Genomic DNA, 27,011 nt, shown 5'->3' with positions numbered 1-27,011 from the left:
TCATGGAAATCTTAAACTCAAAATCCCTCCTGTTCTGAGAGCAAGGTCTTCAAGTGGATTGGGGTTGGAACTCTAATTGACACCAAATATTACGGGGGGTGCAAAGATCGAGGCACCCAGAAGCCACTAGCACATTTATTTATTTATTTATTATGAGATTTGTTAGTCGCCCATCTGGCCAGTGGCCACTCTGGGCGACGTACACAATAAAATAGTATATAAAACAGTTAAAAGTTTAAAACACAGTAAAATTAGCTTGTTCCAAACGCCTGCCTAAAAAACCAGGTCTTCAGGGTCCGGCGGAAGCTCATTATAGACGGGGCATGGCGTAAATCACCTGGGAGAGAATTCCACAGGGTGGGGGCCACAATTGAGAAGGTCCTCTCTCGAGTCCTCACCAGTCTAGCTGTTTTGACTGGTGGGATCCGGAGAAGGCCTTCTGAGGCTGTTCTTGTTGAGCGGCATCCCCGTTGATGCTGGAGGCGCTACTTCAGATAAGCTGGGCCACAACCGTATAGGGTTTTAAAGGTTTAAACCAACACCTTGAATTGGGCTCAGTACACAACCGGCAAGCAGTGCAACTCCTTCAACACAGGAGTGATGTGATCTCTACAGCGGCCGCCTGTAATCAGACGTGCCGCTGCATTTTGTACCTGCTGTAACTTTTGAACCGTTTTGAAGGGTAACCCCACGTAGAGCGCATTACAGTAGTCTAGGCGAGTGGTGATCAGGGCATGTACCACCGGTGGGAGCAGATGATTGGGAAGGTAGGGGCGTAGCCTCCGTATCAGATGGAGTTGATACAGTGCTGCCCGGCTCACAGCCGAAACTTGAGCCTCCATGGACAGCTGGGAGTCAAGGATGACCCCCAGGCTACGGACCTGGTCTTTCAGGGGCAGTCGTACCCCATTAAGCACCAGGTCTATATCTCCCAGCCTTCCCTTGTCTCCCACAAACAGCACCTCGGTTTTGTCAGGATTCAGCTTCAGCTTATCCTTCCCATCCAGCCACTCACCGACTCCAGACATTTGGACAGGGTTTCCACAGCCAACCTTGGTGAAGATTTAAATGAGAGCTAGAGCTGCGTGTCATCACATAAAAATTGGCCCTGATAACTAGCACATTGCTTGCTGCAGAGAGCAGAAAATAAGTTTCCTGTTTGCAAAAAATATTGCGCCCCTGGGTATTGCTACAGCTGAATAGATGATTGTCTCTGTTTAGGAACATAGGAAGCTGCCTTATATGGAGTCAGACCATTGGTCCTTCTAGGTCAGTATTGTTTACACCAAGTGACTGGCAACGGCTTCAGATGGTAATCTTGTCCAGCCCTAACTGCAGACGCAGGGGATTGAATCAGGGACCTACTGTATACAAAGCAGGTGCTCTTCCACTGGGCTACAAGCCTTCCCCATTTAACAGAGATTCTGCATTTGGATCCTTCCTGTTCAAAGATGTACCTGCATGGGGCTGGCTTCAGTGCACCAATATGTGGCCTTCCAGATGTTTTGGACTCCAACTCCCATCAGTCCCAACCAGCGTGGCCAGCAGTCAGAGAGGATGGGAGTTATAGTTCAGCAACATCACCTGGAGGACCAGTGCAGGAGTTTAAGCCATGGTGGTCTTCACTTTTCTGCTGGACAAATGGAAAGGAAAACAGTGTTAATCAATGTCGCTCTGTCTGTCTGCTCAATCAATCCTTGATAAGGAGCCCTGCCGGATCAGGCCAATGGCCCATCTAGTCAGGCATCCTGTTTTTACAGTGGCCAACCAGATGCCTGTGGAAAGTCCAAGATGTTGTCACGAGGAGGGAGTTTTGTCTTGGAAGCTGGACAGTTGATGACAGCATCAGGGTCCCTCCAAGATAGCAGAGAGTTTCTGTAGGACCCCACAACCTGGAGGGATAGAACCAGCAAAGGAAGCACAATGGTTTCCAGTTTCCAAAAGATCCAAAGCAATATTATGCCTATATACATATAAAAATAGAATGGGAGATACCCCTCAGAGGTCATCTAGTCTAGTCTCTGCAGATGCAGAAAATCCAGTACTATATCCTCCCTAATAGGTGACTTTCAAGCTTCTGCTTTGTACATTAAATGCAGAAGATATTATGCTTTAGAGTTGCAGCACGTTTTTCGTTAGGCAGGTTATTAGTTACATCAGGTGTGGAGAACCTTTGGCCCTCCAGATGTTGCTGAACTACAACTCCCATCAGCTCCAGGAAGCATGGTGAATGGCCAGGGATTTCAGCAACATCTGGAGGGATGTAGTTCAGAGGTAGTTCAGCAACATCTGGAGGAACAAATGCACCTGGATTAGATTGACTGATTAAAATATTTATTTTTAATTGAGTGAGAACCCTAATACATGAATGATCATCTCAGTCAGAGCAATACTCTTTTAAAGGATAGACCCCCTTTCTATGTTCTCTGGAGCTCTTTGCACATATATTGCCACCACTTTTGGCTTGCTGTTGGCAGAAGCCATTGATCTGAGGATGCAGTTCTTGTAAAGACTTAACAGTGTTATTCTTTTTTTAAAAAAACCCTCCCCCACCCAAATTCCCTTGTCTCTATCACTGTCACAGAAACTGCAAGGCACAGGTCCCCTGATCTTGACAGAAGAGGAGAAGAGAACACTGATAGCAGAAGGGTATCCTATCCCTACGAAACTTCCCCTCACAAAAGCAGAAGAGAAAGCATTGAAGAAGATCCGCAGGAAAATCAAGAACAAGGTACAGGTGGTGGTAGTTGTTAACCAACTTGGATTCCTATTTCCGGTGTGTGTGTGTTTTGTGGGGGGGGCACTGAGGACTTGGGCAAGATGCGTGAGGCAGGTGGAGGGTGCTGTACCTTCTCTTTGCTCACTCCCTCAGAGGTCAGGTGAACAGGCGGCAGCAGGGAGGAGGAGAAAGACCAGCAGGCTCCAGGGCTTGGCAAAGTGCCCAATCATGCTGGCCCTGTTTTCTTTCCCATACCATGGAACTCTGTTATCATCTTCAGCATATTGGTTCAGTATATTTGTATACTATTTTCCCACAGCGAAATAACGCTCAGAGAGGCTCACTGTAACGACTGTGTAGTACAATGCACAATAAAACAGAACGATTTTTCAGGATCATTTGTTAGCATTTGCAAAAACACATCTGCAGGATTTTGAAAGGGCTGCTGCAAGATTTTAAACAGTCATAGAAACGATGTTTTATTAGGCTACTCAAAATAACTCCGGTTCATCAGCTCAGTATTTCATCAGGATAATAATAATAATAAAATTTTATTTAGCAGACGCCCATCTGTCCGACTGAACGGACACTCTGGGCGACGTACAATATAAAATACAATATAAAATACAATCTGCTCATATACATAATCATCACATTATTAATATCATAACATCTCATCTGAAGACCATCTTACATTAATACAGTGTAAAACCTAACCCATCCCAGAGATCCCATAGGCCTGCCTGAAGAGCCAGGTCTTCAAGGCTCGGCGAAAAGTCAACAGGGAGGGGGCATGCCGAAGGTCAAAGGGAAGTAAGTTCCAGAGGGTGGGGGCCACAATCGAAAAAGCCCTCTCCCTGGTCCGCACCAACCTAGCTGTCTTAGTCGGTGGGACCGAGAGAAGGTCCTGTGAGGCTGATCTTGTTTGGTGGCATATTTGGTGATACTGGAGGCGCTCCTTCAGATAAACTGGGCCGGAACCGTATAGAGTTTTAAAGGTTAAAACCAACACCTTGAATTGGGCCCGGTATACAACTGGCAACCAGTGTAATTCAATCAACACTGGGGTGATATGATCGCGGCGGCGGGTCTGCTTTATTAAGCGTGCCGCCGCGTTTTGTACCAGCTGGAGTTTCCGGACCGTCTTCAAGGGTAACCCCACGTAGAGCGCATTACAGTAGTCTAATCGAGAGGAGATCAGGGCATGTATCACTCGTGGGAGCAGATGTATGGGAAGATAGGGTCGCAGCCTCTGTACTAGATGAAGTTGGTACCAAGCTGCCCGGCTCACTGCAGAAACCTGAGCCTCCATAGACAGCTGGGAGTCCAAGATGACCCCGAGACTGCGGACCTGGTCCTTCAGGGGCAAACTCACCCCATTAAGTATCAGGTCAAAATCACCCAACCTTCCCTTGTCCCCCACTAGTAATACCTCAGTCTTATCGGGGTTCAGCTTCAGCCTGTTCTCTCCCATCCATCCACTTGCAGACTCCAGGCAATCCATTGAAAGCTTGTGCTAAGGCTGAACAATATAGATAGAACAAAAATCCAAATAGCAGCAAAAATAGACTTATCCAAAACTACTGTTGTTCTTTGCCACAAGACCACTCTCCTGCCCAGATTTGGTGGAATTGGCCAGAAAGAGATCAGGGAATCAGATCTTGCAGAAATTTGTCTTGGGTGCAATAGCCCTCATGACAGGGTGGTGTTTGTAAAAACAAAAACAAAAGACACTCCCCATTGTATCTTATTTCCTCCAAGAAGTTCAGGATGGCATACATGTCTGTCTGTTGCACACACACACACTATCCATAAAACACCAACGATGAGTTCATTGAGGCTGAAAGAGACAAGCCCAAGGTCATGGCTGAATAAGGATTTGACCCCAGCACTCCCTGGTCCTAGTCTGAAATTCCAATTGCATCCCATCCTTGCTCTCTGGTATGGAGCTGGCTGCACCATCTTCTGCTGGCATGCTGCTTCACCCTTATGTGGACAGGGAGGAACTGGAGGCGTGCTGGGATCCTCCCAGTGAGGGCCATGCCATGGGTAACTGGTATGGGCAACACCCCAGTATGACTTGTGACAAAAGACTGTGCTTTTCCTCTTCAGTATGATCATTTAATTCATATGCAGATATACACAGATTTAACTGAATAAAACAGGTTAGATTGATTAACAGCCCTAAAAATAGCTAACAAGGGCAGCATCATTTTAAGTCTTAAAATTTTTAAGTTGCTTTCATTTGCCATTATCAGAATACAATTTATTTTATTTTGCTGTCAACAATGTTTTTTATTTCTCCTGTAGATCTCTGCCCAGGAGAGCAGAAGGAAAAAGAAGGAATACATGGACAGCCTGGAGAAAAGGTAAGCTTGCCAGAATGATCCATGCAAGTGTGGACATACTGCGCAACGTTGCATTCTTGCCACTTGAAAACACTCCATTCCATTCTCCCTCCCACACAGTCTTCTGTCTCCAGTCCCCCTGCCCCAAAAGAAACAGGTCAGTCAGCATTCCATGGTGACTGTGCATGGTCAGTCCTCATTGGGCTGCTTGTGGGTTTCCCTCCGCAGTTTCTTTTCGTATATCTGCAATCCTTGGGGCACCCCACCCTTGCTAATCCCTCCTTGTGCCTGAGAAAGATCATTAGATTGCAATAAAGACATTGGAAGGGGTAGAAAAAATGGATGGTCCAGAGCTCAGTGATAGAACATTTTTTTTTTTTTAAAGGCAGAAATGCCTAGGATTAAAATGTAAATGTATTGCTAGTCTCTGGTTAAAGGATCTCTCTTGGATGGCAAGCTGAGAGGCCACTGCACTGAAGCCCTAGATAGCTGCTGCCATTCAAAGAGTAGGTCAGAAAGGCCAGTGGTATGACTCTGTTTAAAGCAGCTTTATGTGTTCACGAAGAATTCCAGCTATTGATAGGGACATCTTGCTGTGCTTATTTTGGATGCAAGGAGGAACCAACATGGCCACAAAGACGAGAGAGAGAGAGAGAGAGAGAGAGAGAGAGAGAGAGAGAGAGAGACATGCCCCCTAGTGGTTGCTAGTGGAAAACCTACTGTCACGAACACAAGAAAACAGATCCTATGTACAGATGATAGGTACTCAGAGACCTGGAGGTAATACTGCAAAACCCATGTTCACAACAGAATTTGGGGTGGAATAAGCTGTTGAGATTCTTTCCTTCTCTTGCCCTAGGGTCTCAGCATCTCTTCCTCTACCACATAGGCTTTCTGCAATGCAAGTTACACTTGCTTGTAAAATTGATGCACACACGCACCACTCGGCATGAGATTCAGTTTTTCTGAATTAAAGGACTGTGGCAGATCCTTGTTACCTTACTAACAGCAGCTCAGAAAGCACATCTCACTTTTGCTGTTCTATCCAAACCCCAGGAATCTCTTAACATTTCCTTGTCTGTCTGTTTCCAAGGGTGGAGTCCTGCTCAAACGAGAACAGTGAGCTTCGCAAGAAAGTAGAAGTTCTGGAGAACACAAACAGGTAAGTTTTAAAAAGCACTCTGATCAGTAACTAATATTTCCACCATGTTTTGAACTGAACAAGGCTTGAGCGGCTGGCTGTATTGACCTGCCAGGTGACTTACTCTTGCATGAACAAGACAGTAGACAGCTGGCAGCAGAATAAGAAGACCCCTTCTGGATCAGGCCAAAGGTCCATCTAGTCCATCATTCTGTTCTCACAGTAGCCAATCAGATCCCCACAGGAAGCCCACAAGTAGAACCTGAGTGCAACAGTGCTCTGCCTACCTACAGTTTCCAGCAACTTGTATTCAGAAGCATATTGCCTCCATATGGAGGAAGAATATAAGTATGTCCTTCATGAATTTGTCTATCAATGGCGACTAGCCATGTTAGCTAACCAATACCTGGCAACCAAGAGGTCTTCTGTATCTTTAAAAGTTGTGCAGGGGGAAGGGAGAATTCCACCTTGTGGTTTTTCCCATTACAGAGTTGCAAGAACACCTGCACCTGGCTGACTTTCTCTTCTCCTAAAGATACAGGATCAGTCTCAGGCCATGAACATGGCAACCCTAGTTGGCATGCATTGTTAATTGGATGGCAAGTGTTTCTGATCCCTGGATCTCGTACTGAAGTGGCAGCCCCAGAGATTAGAAAACATCTCCCATGCACAACTTTTGCATTGCAGGCAGAATTATACGTTGCCATTGCAAACTCAAATTCTCTCATCTAAGTTCACAGAGGTGAGATGGGGGGCAGAAGAAGCATCGGCAACAGCTTACAACCTGGCAGGGTGGCTTAACCCATTCCCATGTCCCTTGCTTCCACCTTGCAAGCCACCCTCCCTCTTGTTTGTTCCACCCTCTGCTGAGCTTCTTGTTTTGGGAGGCAGGAAAGCAATTAAAATGGTTTAGATGACATTTGCTGAGGAATATTTCTGGACAGCGGGGAACGGTAAAGCACTTTTTATCTGATGATTCTCCCCTGTAGAGGAGGGACCAGAGCTCAGTATTAGAGCACATGCATAGGTTCAATCCCTGGCATCTCTAGCTGAAAAGGGATCGTTACTTAGCTGGTGATGGTAGATAACCCCAGTCCCTAGAGAGCCACTGCCCATCAGACTAAACAGTGCTAGGCTAAATGGACTAATGGTCTGCCCAGATAGAAAGCAGTTTCCTATGTTCCTTAACTGTGGCACGGGGATGGGGAGCCTGTGGTCTCCCAGATGATATTGGACTCAAACTCCCATCAGCACTAGCCAACATGGTCAGGGATGATGAGAACTGTAGTCCAGCAACATCTGGAAGGCCACAGGGTTCCCACTCTTGGTCTATATAACTGATTTTTCTCACTTAAAATAAAAGTCAAAATGCCTTAAGTCTCACACTTTCACAGACACAGTATGTTTCTGAATACCAGTTGCTGGAAACAGCAGGAGGGGGGAGTGCTGTTGCACTCAGGTCCTGCTTGCAGGCTTCCCATTGGCACCTGGATGGCTACTGTGAGAACAGGATGCTGGACTAGATGGGCTACTGGCCTGATCCAGCAGGCTCTTCTTATCTTATGTTCATGTCTGTACTGACATAAGGTATGGTCTTGTTTGGGCTTCTAAATACCATCTTGACTCTGTCTGCAGTTGTTTTCAAACTGATTGGGAAAAGATAAATACTACAGATAGCCTCACATTCATGAGTGTATGAATAATATCTTTTGTTGATTTAAATTCAGAGAAAGAAACTGTTCCCTTCCTCCAGGTTTCTCAAAAGGGGATTTTTTTTTATTGAAGCTTTGTAATGTGTTAATTTGCTTACATTTGTCAAAATAATAATCTGTAAAAAGCCAGATGATTTTTTTTATGTATTTGTTTAATATTTGGATGGGAATTTGCCAGTTCAGATGTTTTGCGTGTGAACCTTCCTTCAGCTACATTCCCTATGAACAACAGCATTAAAAATTGCTTTTGAGATTATTACTAGCTTTGCTCTACTAGGATACAAGTTTCAGTCTATTTTCATTCCCGCGTCTCATCAAACTTTAATAATTTGTTGCATTTTAAAAAGCTGCACACGTGTGCTCTTCTTATTTTATTTATTTATTTAAAATATTTCTAGCCCGCTCTATTTTAACCAGAAACTCAGAGCGGCGGACAGCAACAGTAGAATAAAAACTATACAATACTCCCAGTACATACAATCAACAAGTTAAAAAAACATATAAAAAATTTATGCTACTATCATAATTTGTTAAAATTCCTGTTCTGCGTTTAGTTTAAATGCCGTCCGGAAAAGGAGTGTCTTAACCTGGCGGCGGAATGCCAAAAGCGAAGGGGCCAACCGTACCTCTACTGGTAAAGCATTCCAGAGTCTGGGAGCGATGACAGAGAACGCCCTATCTCTAGTTCTTGATATATGAGCTTGTGAGGCTGAAGGAACTAACTTCTAGCAACAGCAGAGTTACAGCATCTTTGTTGTGCAACATTTTGTATCTTTTGTAATCAGTTGTGTTCACAATTGATTGGCCAAGAGTGCAGGTCAACCTCGGTCCAAAAAAGAAAAGTTTAGCTACCCCTAGGTCTCAGTGGTGGCTGGTGGCTCTGTGCCGGTGGGGCAGTAGAAATCACTCTGGGTTTTAGTCTAAACTTTCAAGGAGCTGTCAAATGTGCACCTTGGACAGCTCTTTGAATGTTGGGACTAAATTCTGGAGCGGATTCTATTGCCCTGCCGACATGGAGCCATCAGTTGCCACTGCCTGGTCTAAGATTCAGTATTTGCACTTCATACACTTAGGATTACCACAGATGTGCCTGGCTGGCAAACAAGTCCAGTCAGGATCTTGCTGTTATGAAAACAAGGCTTAGCAAATGTGTTGGTGTCATTTCTTTTTGAAGAGACTATTGCTGGGATGCTGCATGTTTAGGCTGTGCAGGGAAAATATCTGCACGTTCATTGGGAGGGGACCAATTGGAATTGGCTGTGTTATGATGGGGGTTGCTGGCCAAGTGAAATTGATCCGTGACGTTTTCCAGCATGCCTATTAAACAGATTACCTCTTAAGCTTTGAAACTTAATAGGACATTTCCTTAGCTTGGTTGTTTATGTGCCAGAGTCCTTTTCTGGTTCCTAACTAAATTTAATAGTCAATCTCTCTCTCTCTCTCTCTCTCTCTCTCTCTCTCTCTCTCTCTCTCTCTCTCTCTCTCTCTCTCTCTCTCTCTCTCTCTCTCTCTCTCTCTCTGTGTGTGTGTGTGTGTGTGTGTGTGTGTGTGTGTGTGTGTGTGTGTGTGTGAGAGAGAGAGAGAGAGAGAGAGAGAGAGAGAGAGAGAGAGAATGAGAGAGAATGAGAGAATGAGAATGAGAATGAATCAGTGGGTGGGGTGGGAGAGGGAGCTTAGGAAGGTGAAGGAATCCTAAAACTGACTTGTGTAAAGTTCTTTTTATTGAAACAAAGATTACAGAAGCCACACACACAGTGAGTTTTCTACTCTCCTGTTAAACAGTGATGGATATTGTCATGAGCTTAAATGAGATGCTTTAAATGAGGCGTGAAACTTTTAAATCTCCCTGGTTTCTACTGGTACAGCTTGATAACCCTTGTGGTGATCAGGTGCGTGTGCCTGTGTAGCATGAACACTAATGCGTAATTTATGGATATTCATCAGCGGTACATCTAAAAACAGGTGTGGAGAAACCATAGGATTTTCCCAAGCCTGACTCTCACAGGAGAGGTTAAAGGCTGCAAATATATAGAATGCAGAAAAGTTTGACAACAGTGACTGGAAGCGTTCTCCCACCCTTTCTTCATCAGTTACCTGCCCTCCCCTCCCACAAAGGCTTTAGGAAGGCTTTCCTTCTCCACTCTAGATGCATCTTACCACGCTGATTCTGTAACTTCATTCTTGTTGCCCCAGTCCTACAACTCGTTTGTTGTTGATGATATTGAGCTCCTTCCATAGGAACATAGAAAGCTGCTTTATACTAAGTCAGACCCTGGTCCCTCTAGCTCAGTACTGTCTGCACTGACTGGCAGTGGCTCTCCAGGGTTTCAGAGTGCTAGGAGATGCTGGGGTTTGAACCTGGGACCTTCTGCAGGCAAAGCAGATGCTCTAGTACTGAGCTGCAGCCCCTTACCATTCCTTCTAGGGATGGACTAGTAGATGCAGTTATCCCATTTTATCCGCACAACAATCCTGTTGGGTAGGCTAGGCTGAGAGTGACTGGCCCAAGACCAGCCAGTGAATTTTTTACCTGGGAAGAAATCTGAACCCAGATCTCCTCAATTGAAGCCATACATTCTGTCCAATATACCACACTCCTCTTGCTTCTTCTTCTTCTTTTTTTACTGTCAGTCTTTTGAGTGGAGGCTGTCTAAAAGTCCGTGCTTTGCACCTCGCCACCCACACCATTGGAGTGAAATAAGAAAAAGTTAAATGGAAGGGAGGAGGCTTTTCTGCACATCGCAAAGCAGTAAAATGCTGGGCAAGTGCAAATGCACACAGATGTCGCATTGGAGAAGGCAATTCATTAATTAAATTGCACCCACTAACTGTCAGACAAAGAAAGTAAGGGTGCAGTTTGTGCAGCAACTCATCTTGTCTCTCCCCACCCTCCTCTTTAAGCTGTGAATGTATTTGCACTTCACCCAAACCCTTTGAGACCTTCAATAAATAAATAAATAAATAAATAAATAAGATGCATAGCTGGGGTCTCTTAGTGTATCATGCACTCATCTTTTTATTTTTTAAATGGCTTCTCACTCGAGTCACCCCTTCCATTTTCAGTAGATAGTTGCCAATATGAATTGTTAACAAAATGAATAGAACCTTCCCTGTGGAAGAGCTAGGCTTCCAACCTTGGAGTTACTCGCTTGCCACTGCTTGTTATGTCCAAATGAAGCATTGAAGTTTGAAATAATTTTTATATTGGAATATAAAGTAACCCTGATCAGGCACATGAGTTGTTTATCTCCATTTCTTGTTATTGATTTGGCCTTTCCCCTCTCCTTCAACCTGACCTTTTTTAACCTGAAGATGCCAGGGCTTAAACCTGGAATCTTCTGCATTCAAAGCATGTGCTCTGGCACTGAGCTATGATTGTGTAACCCAGGGAACCTAGGAAGCTGCCTTAGCCTGAGTCAGACAGTTCATCTAGCCCAGTATTGCTGACACCAGCTGGCAGTGCTTCTCCAAGACTTCAGACAGGGCTGTTTCTCAGCTCTACTTGGAGATGCCGGGGATTGAACCCGGAACCTTTTCCATGCAAAGCATGCCCTCTACCCCTGAGCCATGGCCCTTTCCCTGCCAAGAACATACTATGGAATAGTTGCTGGCACTAAACCTGCAGTATCTTCTGAGGTCAAAAAACATGAGTTGTATAATGGGCCTTCTGTGCACAGTGTTCCCAAGTCTTTGGCTTGTCCCTCCTGCTTCACCTCCGGTGCGTCAGAACCACCTGCAGTTTTCTTGTGCCCCCTGCTAGTCAATCGCTGAGCTCACAGGGTTCTGCGGAAGGCCTGGAAACATTGTACAATAGCAGAAGCAGAGAGCAGATATAGGTTCAAGATAACAATGCTAAGGAAGAGCCCTAGCTCAGTGGTTGAACATCTGCTTGGCATGCAGAAGGGCGCGGGCTCAATCCCCAGCATCTCCAGGTAGCGCTGGGAGAGACCCCTGCCTGAAATCCTGGAGAGCTGCTGCCAGTCAGTGTAGACAATATTGTGCTAGATAGACTAATTTGGTCTGACTCCGTATAAGGCAGCTTCCTGTGTATGCACACTCCACAAGCAAGCAAGTCAGGATGAATGCTCATTGCCATATAACCTTCCCACAAACAAATTGGAATGTGTGCTCAATAAAGACCAGACATAGTCCAACCTCCGTGTAAGCATTGTTCAAGCAAATCAGGCAGAATGCTCAATAAACAGGCCATCTGGAGGGGCCCTCTGTTCTATACCATTTCAACCCACCCTGTATCCCAGAAGGAACTATCTTTTCTCTCTGTGTGTCTTTATTGACAGGTCCTGATGAAATCAAATCCTAAAATATCCTATAAATCTGACAGAACATAAGGACAGAAAGAGTGACGCATGCAAGGCAAAATCCCCAATATATACTAATTTCTGCTGCTATTCCCCTTTCAGAACACTCCTGCAGCAATTACAGAGGCTCCAAGCCATGGTGGCTGGCAAAGTGTCGCGGTCATGTAAAGCGGCTAGCACGCAAACAGGGACCTGTCTCATGGTGAGTCCCATCTATTCGTTTTCTCTTTAGGACTTTCACTGGACCAATCTTTAGTCTGGCTACAAAGTTTGGCTACAACTGTCATAGTGTGGTGCAGGGGTGGGGAACCTTTGTTCAGCCTGAGGGCCACATTCCCTTCTGGGCAACCTTACGGGGGCCACATATGGCCATTGGAACGTGGAGCCAGAGGCAAAAGTGAGCAGAGCAACAAATGTGAAATTACCTTTGTCCAGTACGTTAGTTTCTACGCAAAGAAACACACTCCTTTCTGTCCTCCATCCAGGCAAGCGACAGGCAGGATCAGAGTTGAAGGACCCATTCCAGCCAGGCAAAAACACTCAGTGTGCAAAGTAGGGCCAGTGAGGCCTGGGAGGGTTCAGAGGGCCAGGTACAGAGTCCTGCATTCATCCTTTAGGCCTGCGTTTCCCCACCCCTGACATAGTAGGGCCTAAAATGGCCCTAAAATGCATCCATGTGGCACTTTCTCCAGCTGATTGTGGGCCAAACAAGCGTGACCCTATTCAAACAATTAGCAATTGCATACAAAAATTTTTGTTAGAAGCACGTAACAACCATGGCGGAAATGGGGGATCTTGGTGGGGCCGTGGCTTGAATCCCCCTCCATACACCAGGATCCTGATCCAGGGCCTCCATGCCTATTGTTTACATATATAGATTCATCCTCTTCCTCGTTTATGTGAATGGAGTTGTATGTAGTTTGGCAGTATGGTCATACGTATATTAAGGGTGAGCCCCAGGCTAGAGTTTGGTGATGAAAATGGCTGAGGCAGCCTTGGTTCTTTCTGTGTGGGACAAGTAATGGCAACACTGGGATGGAAGCCAGAGGACTGTAATGTATCCTGACTGGGTGCATGGGATTGTAGCAAAGAGGACTGATAGATGTTTGCTTCCCTGGGTACTAGCAAGGTCAGTAGCCCAGGGAGTGACACCTCTGAAAAGCCAGTCGTGGTAAGGAAATCCCCTCCCGCATTTGGTGGTGATGGTGTTTGCTGTCCCAAAATAACTGTCTTTAATATCCTGTATACATTTTCTTCTCCCCAAAATGGTAAGTACTGCCCAGCATTAAAAAAAACACAACCCAACTTCCCTGCCCATAAAAGAAACATCACAAGGTAGAAATCGCTTCTTCCTGATGCGCTAGCTTTCCTTGGCCAGTGAACGTTCGGACATGCAGTTCCCTCGGCTTCATTGCGCAGCCATGTTGTCCCCACAGACCTGTGCCATCTGGCTTGTATGGCAGACGAAATGCATGTTGTCTTTCCTCTTTGCTACATGAATCCAATGCAGCAATTTGGTGTTGTTTTAAAATGGCCATGCTTTTATCTACCAGTCGAATACCCTTTTGTGCTCCTGTTATTCTCCCTCCCCTGCCTGAGCCTTTGCACTTTCTCTAATGTGCCCTGTTAGGTTGTTTTTTAAACTGCTGGTGTGCCTGTTGAGTTGCAAGGAGCATGGGAAGTGCCCGCTGTGGTGTTATGAAACAACATTGAAATTCATGTCACAGTCTAGTCTAGCCAAGATGGATTTCTTACCTTTTTTTTAGTTTTGCAAGTAGCTCATCTGAGCAGAATGGCTGCAGAGCTTCCAGCATTGCCATACTAATGTAGACCTGTCTCCTTTTGTTAAGTTGAATCTTGATTGCATCTGTGTTTCTAGTTAGAAGCACCCTATCTGGTGATTAATGCAACTTGGGGAGAAAAGCACCTCTAAATTACACATCATTTGCTTGGTTTTGATATTGTTCTGTATTTTATGTTCAAGCTGTAAGACTTTCATTGTTTGTTTTATTTCTGTATAACTGAGTCTGTGTATCTTTCCCCCCTGCCAGGTGGTGGTATTATGCTTCGCAGTTATTTTTGGCAGCTTCTCCCAAAGTTATGGGCCTACGTCCTCCATCACAAAGACAGTGCTGCCATCCCAGCATTCCATGCCAGAGTCGTACACAGCCTCTATAGGTGGGTGAGAAGATCTTGTGGGTCTGCAGTAGGGATTGGGACCCATTATCGCTACTAATATTTTTAAAGAAGATATCTGCTTCCTTTAGAAATATCAATATTTCCTTTAAAAATGTCAATATTTTGAAGGAAATACTGATATTTTTAAAGGAAATAATAATAATTCTTAAATTGGTATTTTAGAGGTGGATTTTTTTTAGAAAAAGTCAGTTTTCAAAACTAGCCACGGAAATTTGCTACATTTAAATCCAGTCCTCAATAATTGAGAATAAGCGAATTAATGGAAAATTTGGTGCCAAATCTGAATTGGGCGAAATTCTGGCACATCCCTAGTCTGCAGTCACTCACTTCCAAAAGGAGATAGAGTTAGGCTGCCCTGGAAGCTACAGGTCCATAGGAACTGATGTAAGAGGATTTGGGGACATAACCAGATTGTGGGGAAACAGAAAATGCAAGGGAATTTTGCTTCTTGTTTCTGTGGCAGTTGTCTTCATCCAAGTGGCAACCTGCAACTTTCCCCCCATTTAATTTGGATGTTCCCAACCCACAGATAAGGAAAAAAAGACCAACATAAAAAAATCTGTTCCCAAGCTGTAGACGTACTGAAGCATGTTGCATGGGTAGGCTTTTTATGGGTGTGTTGATGTTTTGCTGGGTATCACCACACACCCTTACTTCCGTTGGCAAGGTGCTGCTCGGTGGACTGATGGTAGAGCCGGATGGGGGACACACTTTTTTTTTTTAACCCGCTACATTATGCAAGTTTGGTGTCAGAAAACTTGCATCTAAAAAGAAAACAAATACCTATGTGCATGCACACAATGAACCTCTGGTTTCTGGAACTCAGGGAGGGTGGGCTGCTGGTGGGGGCTGGATGTAACACACACATATTTTTAATTCCACTGTTTTGCAAAAGTTTGGGAAACTGACTGACTGATAACGAGGACCAGGCGGTCTGAACATATAACACCTGTTCTGGCCTGCTTGCACTGGCTGCCAATATGCTTCCGGGCCAGATTCAAAGTGCTGGTTTTAACCTATAAAGCCTTATACGACGCGGGACCACAATACCTGCTGGAACGCCTCTCCCAATATGAACCTGCCCATACACTAAGTTCAACATCGAAGGCCCTCCTCCGAGTTCCAACTCATAGGGAGGCTCGGAGGATGGTAACAAGAACTAGGGCCTTCTCAGTGGTGGCCCCCAAACTGTGGAATAGTCTTCCCGATGAGGTGCGCTTGGCGCCGACGTTGTTATCCTTTCGGCGCCAAGTTAAAACCTTTCTCTATTCTCAGGCATTTTAGTCTTTTAGTCTTTTAATTTTTAAATATGTTTAAATTGATTTTAGATTTGTGGATCTCTATTTACATGTTTTGTACTGAATTGTGGGATTTTTGTTGTGTATACTTATACTTTTCTGTTGTGCACCGCCCAGAGAGCTATGCTAGTCGGGCGGTATAGAAATTCAATAAATAAATAAATAAATACATAAAATTAAAAAGAAATGGCTGTGTGCACAGGGAAACATACCTGCACACATGCCCACAATGGACCTCAGGTTTCTGGAGCATGGGGAGGGTGAGGAAGTACTAACTGAGGGGAGAGAACAACAATAACACACCGTGCAAATATATCCCATCACTAGTGTGAACAGGAAATATTGAGCCAGAGTTCAGTTGAAAGCACTTGTGTGGCCAAACGTGCCCAAAATTGAACACAGAAAAAATCAGATCTGTGTGACCCCTGTGTGCATGTACACTGTGGTGTGTGCACAGCCTGTGTGGTCGGTGCAATAAAGACATGTGTAGGGAAGCTGAGTCTTCGGTAACTCAACCAGAACTCTAAGGCTGGCATTTGCCACAACACAGTTGGCATCTGTCACACCTGTGTGCTTATTGAACTACTCTAGGCCCCCTTCTGGTGACTTCAAGGTAGTTCTTGGCTGCAGCAAGAGCTTCAGAAGTTAACACCTCTGGCAGAGGCAGGTGTGGGGAGGGACAGACTGGAGAGTCTGGGGAGCAAGTTGATGAACCCAGTTTTGCATCTGGGAAGAGGTTCATTTTATTACACACCTTTCTAGAGAGCCATGGCTCAGTGGTAGAGCAACTGCTTTGCAGTCATTATGCCCCAGCTTCAATCCCTGGAGCCTCATGTTAAAACAAGGATGGGAAACCCGTGGCCCTCCAGATGTTGCTGGACTATAACTCCCACAAGTTGGAGTCTCACAGCCTCTGTAGGGCCACCTGCTACCCAACCCTTCTGTGGGGTAAGCCGATATTACCCCCATACTTCATTGGGGGACAGGAGCCCCAAAGCTTGTTTCAGGATATCCAGCAAGTTTGTGGCTGAGCTGAATGAGGAGTCTGCCAGCCCATTCTCCTAACCCAGCCTTTCCCAACTGGTGGGCCACCAGATGTTGTTGGACCACAACTCCCATCAGCCTCAGCCAGCATTGCCAATGGTCAGGAAAGATGGGAATTGTGGTCCAACAACATCTGGTGGTCCAGTAGTTGGGAAAGGCTGTCCTAACCCCAGGATGGAAAACTGGAGGCCCTCCAGATCCTGTTGCACTACAATTCCCATTATCCCAACCATTGACCATGCTGCATGTAGGAGTGCAAGTTCCCCATCCCTGAGTTGAAAGTTTCTTGGATGTTGGAGCTAGGAAAAGGGGAAAACTCATCTGGATAAGCATGGGTACCTTCATGTAAACATTCTTGCAATGCTTCTCTAATGGAAACTTTCAGACCGTCACTCAGTGGTAAAGCAAATGAATACAGAAAGCCCAGATTCGGGGCTTTCCATTTCCAGTTGAAAAGGATCTTGGTTAGCAGTACCAGGAAAGGCCTGTGCCTGGCACCTTAGTGACTCAGTCAGTTAGGTATAGATGTGGGATGGCGATCCTATGGCCCTGCCAGATGTTGTTGGACTCCAGCTCCCATCAGTCCCAGCTGGTAAGGCCCAGCGATCAGGGATGGTGGGAGTTGTAGCCTTGCAGTTGGAGATCCACAGGTTTTTCATCCCTGTTTTAGAGAGTACTGGCTAGCTGGATCATAGGTGTGACTGTATAAGGTAGCTTGATAAAATCTTACAAAATCTCGAGTGGGAATCCACAAGCACAGCCCCAGCAGAATCCTTCCCCTCCACTAAAATTGTTGCATGGTGATCTAGGACTGAAAAAACAGGGAGCTCCCATCTTATCCCAGTTGCTTATGCCTGAGATTGTTTTTTTTCATCCCATCTCCCTCCTGTTCTTGTGCAGTGAGGTCAAGGAGCCTGCTGACTTATGAGGGGCCTCCTCACCCGCTGGAGGAACAGCCCTTTTCAGATCGCAGCAACGGCTGGGACCGGCACCTGGATGCCTCCAAACATTCAGCCCTGTCTTTGGAACCTGTGTCCAGGTCACAGCATGACCAAGTCACAGAGATCACGATAGCCAATGAAACGAGGCTAGAGAAGTCAGTGCTAGTGGAGTTGCAGCAGCACAGGTGAGTGAGGGGCAAGGGAAAATGTGGGGGCAAGGGTAGGGGGGGCATATGGTTCAGGGAGAGAGTCTGCTGCCCCGGAGGACAGGACAGGATCAACATTTCCCAAACTGGTTATTTTTCTGTTCTGTTCTGGATGAGCTCCCAGAAGCAAGCTGCCGTATAACGTTGGCCCATCTAGCTCAGTGTTGTCCACACTGACTGGCAGCGGCTCTCTGGAATGTCAGACAGGGAGTCTTTTCCAGTCCTACCTGAAGATGCCAGGGGTTGAACCTAAGATCTTCTGCACACACAGCACATGCTCTGCAACTGAGCCATGGCCCTTTCCCAAGTGACGTCTGCTTAATGAGCTTTAGTTACAAGAGGTTAGATTTCACTTGAACATGAGACGAAACTTCTTAATTATAAGAGCAATTCACCAGTGGAATCAATTACCTAGAGAGGTGGCGGCCTCTCCCTCGCAGAGGCTATATAGCCGTCTGTTGGAAATGCTCTAGCTTTGGATTTCCTGTACTGAATAGGAAGTAGATTAGATCAACCAATGTAGTGCTCTCTAGATGTTGCTGGACTCTAGTTCCCATCATTCTCAGCTGGAATGGGCAGTGGCACTAGCCAGGAATGATGGTAGTTGTGATCTAGCAAATTCTGGAGTGTCATATTGGCTACCCCTGTGCATAGGCAATGACATGGCAGGCATCACTTAGAAGAGGGGCTCCCCCTTCCCTGTCTCTCATATGCAGGTGAGGATGGTAGAAAAGGCACTTGTGTTAAATGTAATCCTACATGTTAAAATCATGCACTTTTTTTTACAAAAATGTTGCCTGATTAATTGGCGAAATCTTCTTAATGGATCAAAAATGTTTTACATCGATTTAAGCTCACCAGTTAATTGGCTAAATGTTGCAGCCCCAGAATGAGCGACGTTCTTTGCATTTAGAAGGTCTCAGGTGTCAGAACTTGGCATCTCCTGTTCAAAAGGTTTCAGGTAGCAAGGCTGGAGAGGAGGCTGCCTGAGATCTTGCTGTTGTGCAGTGGAACAAAAGCTCCGGTTGTGTAAATTGCTACAGCTGTTAACAATAACAATGGGAAAATATTCTGATTTTGTTGTTGGTTGCATATACTGCCACTTTGTAGTAATACCACTTCTCTCCCCCCCCCTTATAGAGTCAACTCAGAGCTGGATGCAAATGAAACATTAAAGATCGTCGAAATTGACAGAAGAGTTAATGCTACATCTTAAAAGAGAAAAATAAAAGATTCCCCCCCCTTCCTGCCTCTTCTTTCCAACCAAAGGTTGGAGGAACTTGTCACTGTCAGTCAATCCAAACGGCATGAGGAAAGTGCCTGGCTGAGTTTCCACACTGGCTTTGAAAGAGATGGCTTTTGGTCTCTGTAGTTCATGTCCTTTTCTCCTCTTGTCTCACTCTCCCCCTCCCCCATTTCCAACTTGCACTGTTTAGTTTGCCTTTTCGCTTTTGCATGGAAGGGGCAGGTTCGAAGGACAGCGAGGGCCAAAAAAAGGTGATGCTGGTAGGGATATGACGGGAGCAGGCAGGCCTCCTACTGGAGGTGAAGAATTAGTAACTTAAGCAGTCCTTGCCATCACTGTACAAATGGTAGGTGCCTTGTTTCAGCTCTCTGAAAAGTGTAATAAAATTTGTAAAGGTGGATTAACAGCTTATAGAAGGCGTTCTGAATTCATCTGGGATCAGCCTTCTCTGATTGCGTGACCTTTACATGATGGATTTTTTTGTGGGGGGATTGTGTTTTTATTTTTTTACAGGGAAATGTCACCATGAGGTGCCAAACCTATCTCTAATGCGTTGGTGAGAATTGGTCCCTTAACAATTGTGTTCCCACATGGTGAAACAGAAACACAATCACAGGGAAGTCCCTTATTAGCTTCCCCCTCTTCAGTTATATCTTTGTGGTGAAAGTGAGCAGGATTGGATAGTTTAATTGAGGTCTGGAAAAATGCTATGGTGGTAGTTCCAGGGGGAAAAATGCCACATGCATTCATCACTGAGAACCAATTTATACTTTTCTCCCCCAGCGCAAGTTGTAGTGCAAGAACCCTCATCTGGATCAGAACCCCTGGTAGGGAGGGAAGGTTTAAATCCCCTGTGTCTCCCTTGATCTTGTGTGCATGTGTGTGCATACACACACACACACCACACTGGCCATTTCTAAAACCAAAAAGCTTTTTGCATGTAGTGTGCCCTGAGACGACTAATGTACCATTATGAGAGTGCCAGCAAAGCATGCCATTTTGATCTTGGTAACCTCAGAAGAATTCATAGTTACCTTCGCCTCCGTGCTGACATTTCCCTGTAAAACTGCTAAGGGTGGACTTGCTCTTCAGTGTAGGCTTTAGATCAGGGAAGAAGCTTAAACTATTTGGATGAAGCCCTGGCAAGGCTGCCAGTGGCGCTTGGGTCCCCCTTTGTTCCTATAGATGAGTCCCCAGTACCTTGTCCTCACCTTTCCTATAATGTAGGGTAGAATAAACATTGCTAATGGGGAGGCTGGATCACAGCACATCAAACCTCAAAAAACAGCAACCATGTTGTGAGTAGAGGTGGTGGGAAACTTATTCTTTGAAATCATCCTTTGACTGTCAGTGGAGATTGAGATAAAAACCAGGGTGGTTTAGTTGTTGGAGGGTTGGACTATGACTGGGGAGGCCAGGTTCCAATTCCTTCTTGGCTATGAAGCTCACCGGATGACCATAGACCAAGGACCCACTCATCCTATCTTGGCCTAACATTGAGCTCCTTGGAAAAAATGTGGGAAATATCTTAAACTAAAATAAACTGAAATTGCATTCAGTGCTGGCCAAAGTTGTCCTCTTAGTACAGGGCTGATCTGCCCAGTAGGCCACATTAGATAGGTGGGTGGGGCCTCTGATTGGTGTCGCCTGCAATCCCCCTTTTGGGTGAGCCAGGCCTTTGCCTGCCCCACAACTGATTACGTACATGACCGCAAGTGGGTGTGGCTTGGCTGAAATGGCCTTGTAGCCCAAATGGGGAGGCCTGGAGGGCCAGAGGTTCCTACCCCTGTCTTAGAACAAGGCTTCACGTCCTAGATCAAATCCTCTACCCTAATTGGCAGCAATTCTATATTTGCTTATCTGAGGGTGAGCCCCACCGAACTCAGTGGGACTTGCTTATCATAGATAGGATCACTTGACAGATGGGATTGCATTGTCAGTTTCAAATCATTTAGCCATCATTGCCTTTATCTTTTAAACTTTTTTCCTTTGTCCACAAAAACTAGAAACTTGTTCTTCTGTTTAAATGAGGGCAAGATTGATAGGAAATCTTCCAGATTAACTAGTTTCCATGCTTTGTGGCTTGGCCATGCAACAACTCTTTTTCTTGATTGTATATTATTAACTAAGGACGCCATGTTCAGTGGCAAAAATGTTCCTCATTACTTGTATATTCCCCCTATAGCCTTTTCCCTTCCCTTGTATGACTATGTACCAATAGTCTCTTTCTTGTCCGATCTGCCTGAGAAAATGGAGCCAGTTGAGCCAAAGCTGCTTGGAAACCCAATGCTCAATTTTTGCATCAGTTTTTCATATAGGCAGAGCCTCTGGCTGCTCATATTCCCCTGCCATCCCTATCCTTCCTGTTGTAAATAGTATTTATTAGTTTCCCCAGTATTTTAGCTGGCAGCTGGAATGACAAGCCAAGGCCATGAAATCCCTCAAATGCTCTTGGTGACTTTTGAGAAACATCCAAATCTTGTTTTAGGCCCCTGGCATTAAACTTAAAAATCAATGCAATCATTTCCACCACCACCCCAAGCCTCCTTGTATCCTTTAGTTTTCCCTTTAGTTGTGCATGTAGTTACTTAAAGCAGGTGTTATCGTGTAACCAGCGATGGTTTAAATTTCACATTTTACTTGGTAAGATCAATGCTATTGTAAGCGCAAATGATCACAACTTCCACTCTAGGTGCCAGAGGCCACATTTGTGATCAGAAAATCCAGCAAATGTCTGCCCCCGTTTCCCAAATAACTGGTAATGGGGATTGTTAGCTACATTTGTATGCCACTTTCCAGACCAGTCACCATCCTCAAATCACATTAGTGAATACTGGAAGGAATTGGTAATATGAATATTACCAATTACCAATTTAACGGTAGAATAACACCTCTTCCCGAAATGAAAGTACCAAGAGCCTCCGTTAACATGTTAGCTGTCTGCCTGGATCATTCAAAAAGATGACCTCGATTGCCTTCCTGGGGGGTTTCTCAGGAACAACTATACATGCAAATGCCAAACTTAAACAATGGTTATGTTATACCCCCTGTTAAACTTCATGGCATAGTCTGTCATTGATCACACATGCCTGCAGCTGTTAGTCTGTTTGTAGAAGCTGGTAGGTGGTCATTATTGTAAACACTGTATTTACGAAAAGCATGGGAGCCAGTGACACTACTCAATATTATGTGTGGAATCCAGCTAGTCAGTTCTGCCAGCACAAGGAGTTTTAGCTGTGCAATGGAACAGATTTACTGGGAAGGGAATGGAGAGGGCAGATAAGCTAAAACTTCTTGCACTGGTGGAAATGTTGAGTTGCATCCCACCCTTGTATTCATGGATCAGTATGTAGATGGTGTGTTCCTTTGTGCATATGCTTCGATTCTATTGCCAGCTTTTCCTTTATGTTTGCTATTTTTACTGTGCAAATTTATCTTCAGGCTTATGCTTCTGAGCCAGATTTCAGCTGATGTAAATTGGTGGCTTTCCAATTTACACAAAGCTGTAGATCTGTCCCCTTTTTTCCTTTGGCTATATTGAGAAATCTTGTCCAATTCTTGATGATAAATCTGGGTTTAATGTCAAATTTTAAAATCCCTAATTTTCCCTTTTCGGAATAATTCCGTCTATGGAGTTTCTTTTGTTTAAACCTTCAATTTTGAGGAGTGGATGCTGTCTAGACGCAGTTTGTCTGTCAGTCAAATGAATGAGTAACATTAATTGCCACATACGGAAGGATTTCCGCGAAGAACTTGGGATCTCTAATGTCAGAAGTCCATTGTGCAAACTCCCACCACCGCATACGCAGCATTAGGTACTATATACTTAGCATCCTTTTCCCCACTCTGTGACAAAAATAATTCTCCGGTAATTGCTCCTTGCAGTTTTGAAGGTGAAACAGCAGGCCACTGCTCTAATGACTAAGGGGGGAAAAGCAAGGTTTTTAAAAAGTTAAGAACATAGGAATCTGCCCTAGTCAGACATTTGGTCCATCTAGCCTCAGTATTGTCTGGGCTTACTGGCCGTAGCTGTTGAGGATTGCAGGCAGAGGACGTTCCAAGCCCTGGCATCTCCAGATAGGACTGGGACCTTCTGCATGCAAAGCTGATGCTCTGCCACTGAGCTGTTGCCCTTCCAGAAGTTCATATTTACTTACTGGTGAGATTCTTCTGGATGTCTTCAGAAGCAAAAGTTTAAACCCCAGGCTTCCAGATCCAAATCCAGCCCCTCCCCCAATACATATTGGCTTTCATGTAGTGGAACCTTTTCAATCTGCTAAAAATATATGGACCCATGGGAGGAATGCAGAACTTGTCAACCAAACAGTTTCCCACATGTTCAAGAAATCTTAAAATACAAAGGAAGATACCAGACTTCTGCTTAGGTAATCTGTGGCCTTGCATCTGGAGAGGACCCTCTCAAGGCCCTACAGCATATTTGCGCAACGAAGCATGGTTGTGATACTAGCAGCGAGGAGAACAAACTTCTCTCTTTGTTCAAATTGGCATATTTGGGACTTGTGAGCTCTCTGTGGCAAGTTGAGCTATGCGCAGACCTCAGCACAGCTATTGCCTGGACTAACATCTGAGTGGCAGTGCATCATTTTCAGCAGCAGGGTTACATTGTCCAGATCTGTAAGCAACAACCACGCACCACGTGTTATGCAATTCCCCCCCATTTTAATATGAAGTCCCACATTTGACAGGCATCACATTAATAGAAGTTGTAAAGCATGCTCACACATCCCATCCACACACACACACAGACAATATAAGTGGGGATTTAAACTCATGGCTAGAATAATATTGGAAACTTATGCTAGGTAGGTTTGAGAAGTCTTGAACCTACAAAGCTTTAATTGTATACATGAAAAAATACAAGTTTAATCAGTGCACTATTATTTTATGGCAGACAATAAGACAAATCCAGTAGATATTTCTAATTGTCAGGGGGCATTATTAGTACTGAGAGGCCCAAATAGTTCAAACCCCAAGCGAATTGCACCATGGCCCAGATCTCCTGCCCCTTCAATCCCACCACTTTTTAAAAAATCCCTTCCTTACAGAACAGCTTTCCCACTGAAAGTTAGCCTAAGTTTGCATCTATAAATGTATTAAAAAGTGCATGCAAATTTTATGCAAATTAGTGCCATATAGCCTTGTGCCCCAAGTCTTTCAAGGACCCAGCAACACCCTTTCTCTCTGGGGAACCAGCTGATGTTTTGCCTTGCAAAATTGGAACAAAGAAAAGAGAACCCTTTCAGAAACAATGTCCTGTGAAATTGGAACATATTTTTAAGTAAATATAACTTAAGTAAATGCAAGCAATTAATTTTAATTATTCCAAAATTTTGACAAGTCCATTTTGATACCTTCTTTCCTAATAATTCCCCAGACAACAACAATAATCTTGTGGCATCTTAAAGACTAACAAATGTGTTATGGTGAGGTTAAAATATTGTAAGTTCAGAGGTCAACTGGAAATGAAATGCAAAAAGTACAGACTGATAGTTGAGTCTTAAATGTCTACAAAAGAAGCACAGTGACCATTCACAACAGCAGTACAATCATCCTTGTGTTGCTAATAATTCCTCCTCATTGAACACCAACACACCAGTCCTATTTCTAAATGTAATCAAGTGATTCCTGTTTGGGGCCATAAGTCACAATTTACAACCTGGATCACATAAATGTTCTATTTATTCCCTTTTGTATTTTTCAGTGCAAAGGTTACTGATTCTACTTGCACATTTTAGTAGTTCTTTTTCAGAAATAGGGGTCTTTGGTACAGTTAGCAGGTGGTAAGCTAGAAATATACAAATGAGTATACAAACTCCCCACTAAAATTCACAGGTTTTAAATGTCCCAACTCTGGTTTGCCCTACAACTACCCAGTCTTATCTCTTGAGAATACTTCAATGTAGGCATATAGGAGAGTTGATCATCTACTCTAGAAGTGGTGACTCTGTGGCCCTCCAGATCTTGTTGGACTCCAATCCCATCACCCCTGGTCAGTGTGGCTGATTATTGACGATGATGGGATTTGTAGTCCAGTGTCAGTTTCTGCACACAAAATGGTTAAACTGGGAACTGGAAAAAAAAGCTATGGCTACAAATAGATGCAATTCCCCATTTGGTTTGCTAAGGCAGTGGTTTTCAAACTTTATACTTTAGGAAGCCCTGTTCAAATTAACCCATCTGCTGAGGAATCCCTGCACATTTCCCACAAGATCCTAGTGAGGTAGCCTTTAAATGTTCCCAGAGCTTTTGGGGAACCACTTAGCCATGAGGAGATCACATGTGACTGAGGGATTAATCTGAACAACCCAGCAATGTGGGTGGGAGAAATCCAGGGGAAAGATTTATGCCATCTTCATGCCCAAATTCAGACACAGCCCCATAGCCAAAATAAGCAATTGCCTCGTATGGTCAAATATGTCCAAAAGGTATGTCTATGGGGAAAAAAATCAGGGACACATTTTTAGGGTGCACACTCAATATGGGGTGTTGACCAAATCTGATGGGCTTCAATGTAGCCCTTCATGAATTTGGTGTGAACCTGCCCTGTGACTGCAGGTTGCAGGAGAAGATCAAGAGTGGTGGGTGTAGTGCATAGGAAACTGTCTTATACCAGCTCAGACTATTTGTCCATCTAGCACAGCCTTTCCCAACCAGTGTGCCTCCAGATGTTGTTGGACCACAACTCCCATCAGCCTTAGCTAGCATTGCCAATGGTCAGGAAGATGGGAGTTGTGGTCCAACAGCATCTGGAGGCACACTGGTAGGGAAAGGCTGATCTAGCACAGTATTGTCTACTCCAGCCTTCACCAACCTGGCACCCTCCAAACATTTTACCCTGCAACTCCCTTCAGCCAGTTGGGTGTGATTTCCTGCATATAAAGCATAGTCCTTCCCCAAGCTAAGGGAAGCCTGACCACTCTAGGCAAGTTTTATCATTGAGAAACTAGTGCTAAGTGTCTGGAGAACCCCATTTTTCCCCAGAGAGAATACAGCTTTAAAAGTACTGTGCTAAGATGGATTTCATGTGTTGAAAAGGAAAATAAAATCTGATTGGGTTGGCCCTTTCCTTATTTTAGCCTTCTCCGACTTGATGCCCTCCAGATGCCGTTGGCTCCCATCATCCCTGACTATGGCCACATTCATGCCATACATTTATTCCACCTTAAACAGTCATGGTTTTCCCCAAAGAATCCTGGGAAGTGTAGTTTGTGAAGGTTGCTGAAAGTTATTAGGAGACCCCTGTTCCTCTCACAGAGCTACAGTTTCCAGAGTGGTTTAACCATCAGTCCTTCCCAAGCAGTCAATTTCTGAACAGTCTCCAAGGAGTGTTATGAGTGAGTGATTTTGTTACCGGCCTCACAATCAATCCCTCTTCCCAGGAAACTGTGAATTGTAGCTAGGTGAAGAGAATAAAGGTCTCCTAACAACTGTCAGCACCCTTCACAAACTGCACTTCCCAGGATACTTTGGGGGAAGCCATGACTGTTTAAAGTGGTACAATAGTGGAACAATTGTATGGTGTGAATGAGGTCAAAGGTCATGCTAATGAGGACTGATGGAACTGTAATCCAAAACATCTAGAGGGCACCAGGCTGGGGAAGGCTGCTTTATTTCATGTTCCTTCCGCTTCCTCTGCAAATCCTGGGTAAAGAATTATTGATGGTTTCCTTCACCATTGTGCCTTTATGATTTTATATGCATCAGTATAAGAGAATAAGGAGAAAATATAGAGATGAGCAGTGAATGGGATATAAGTGCATCATTTACGTTTTTTTTTTATATGCATCTGACTTTTTGGCATAGAAATGGGCTTCTCA

At 44.6% G+C, this 27,011-nt stretch overlaps 1 protein-coding gene across 2 annotated transcripts in view; it reads left to right on the top strand.

The window, feature by feature from the left end:
• The window catches only part of CREB3L2 (cAMP responsive element binding protein 3 like 2), a 104,283-nt gene extending 85,114 nt beyond the window's left edge, over nucleotides 1-19,169 (top strand). For both annotated transcript variants that reach the window (XM_061638753.1, XM_061638754.1), the window contains exons 6-12: nucleotides 2,585-2,731; nucleotides 5,030-5,088; nucleotides 6,161-6,229; nucleotides 12,342-12,441; nucleotides 14,291-14,417; nucleotides 17,681-17,906; nucleotides 19,068-19,169. In XM_061638753.1, coding sequence (XP_061494737.1) covers nucleotides 2,585-2,731; nucleotides 5,030-5,088; nucleotides 6,161-6,229; nucleotides 12,342-12,441; nucleotides 14,291-14,417; nucleotides 17,681-17,906; nucleotides 19,068-19,143 — 804 coding nt within the window. In that variant the 3' untranslated portion in view covers nucleotides 19,144-19,169. The remainder of the gene's footprint in view (nucleotides 1-2,584; nucleotides 2,732-5,029; nucleotides 5,089-6,160; nucleotides 6,230-12,341; nucleotides 12,442-14,290; nucleotides 14,418-17,680; nucleotides 17,907-19,067) is intronic.
• Nucleotides 19,170-27,011: the final 7,842 nt, after the last annotated feature.

The sequence above is a fragment of the Rhineura floridana genome, chromosome 8, assembly GCF_030035675.1.
Source record: "Rhineura floridana isolate rRhiFlo1 chromosome 8, rRhiFlo1.hap2, whole genome shotgun sequence".
Classification (NCBI taxonomy): Eukaryota; Metazoa; Chordata; class Lepidosauria; order Squamata; family Rhineuridae; genus Rhineura; species Rhineura floridana.
Note: the sequence above shows the minus strand (reverse complement) of the source record. Positions and strands in the feature narration are given on the sequence as shown.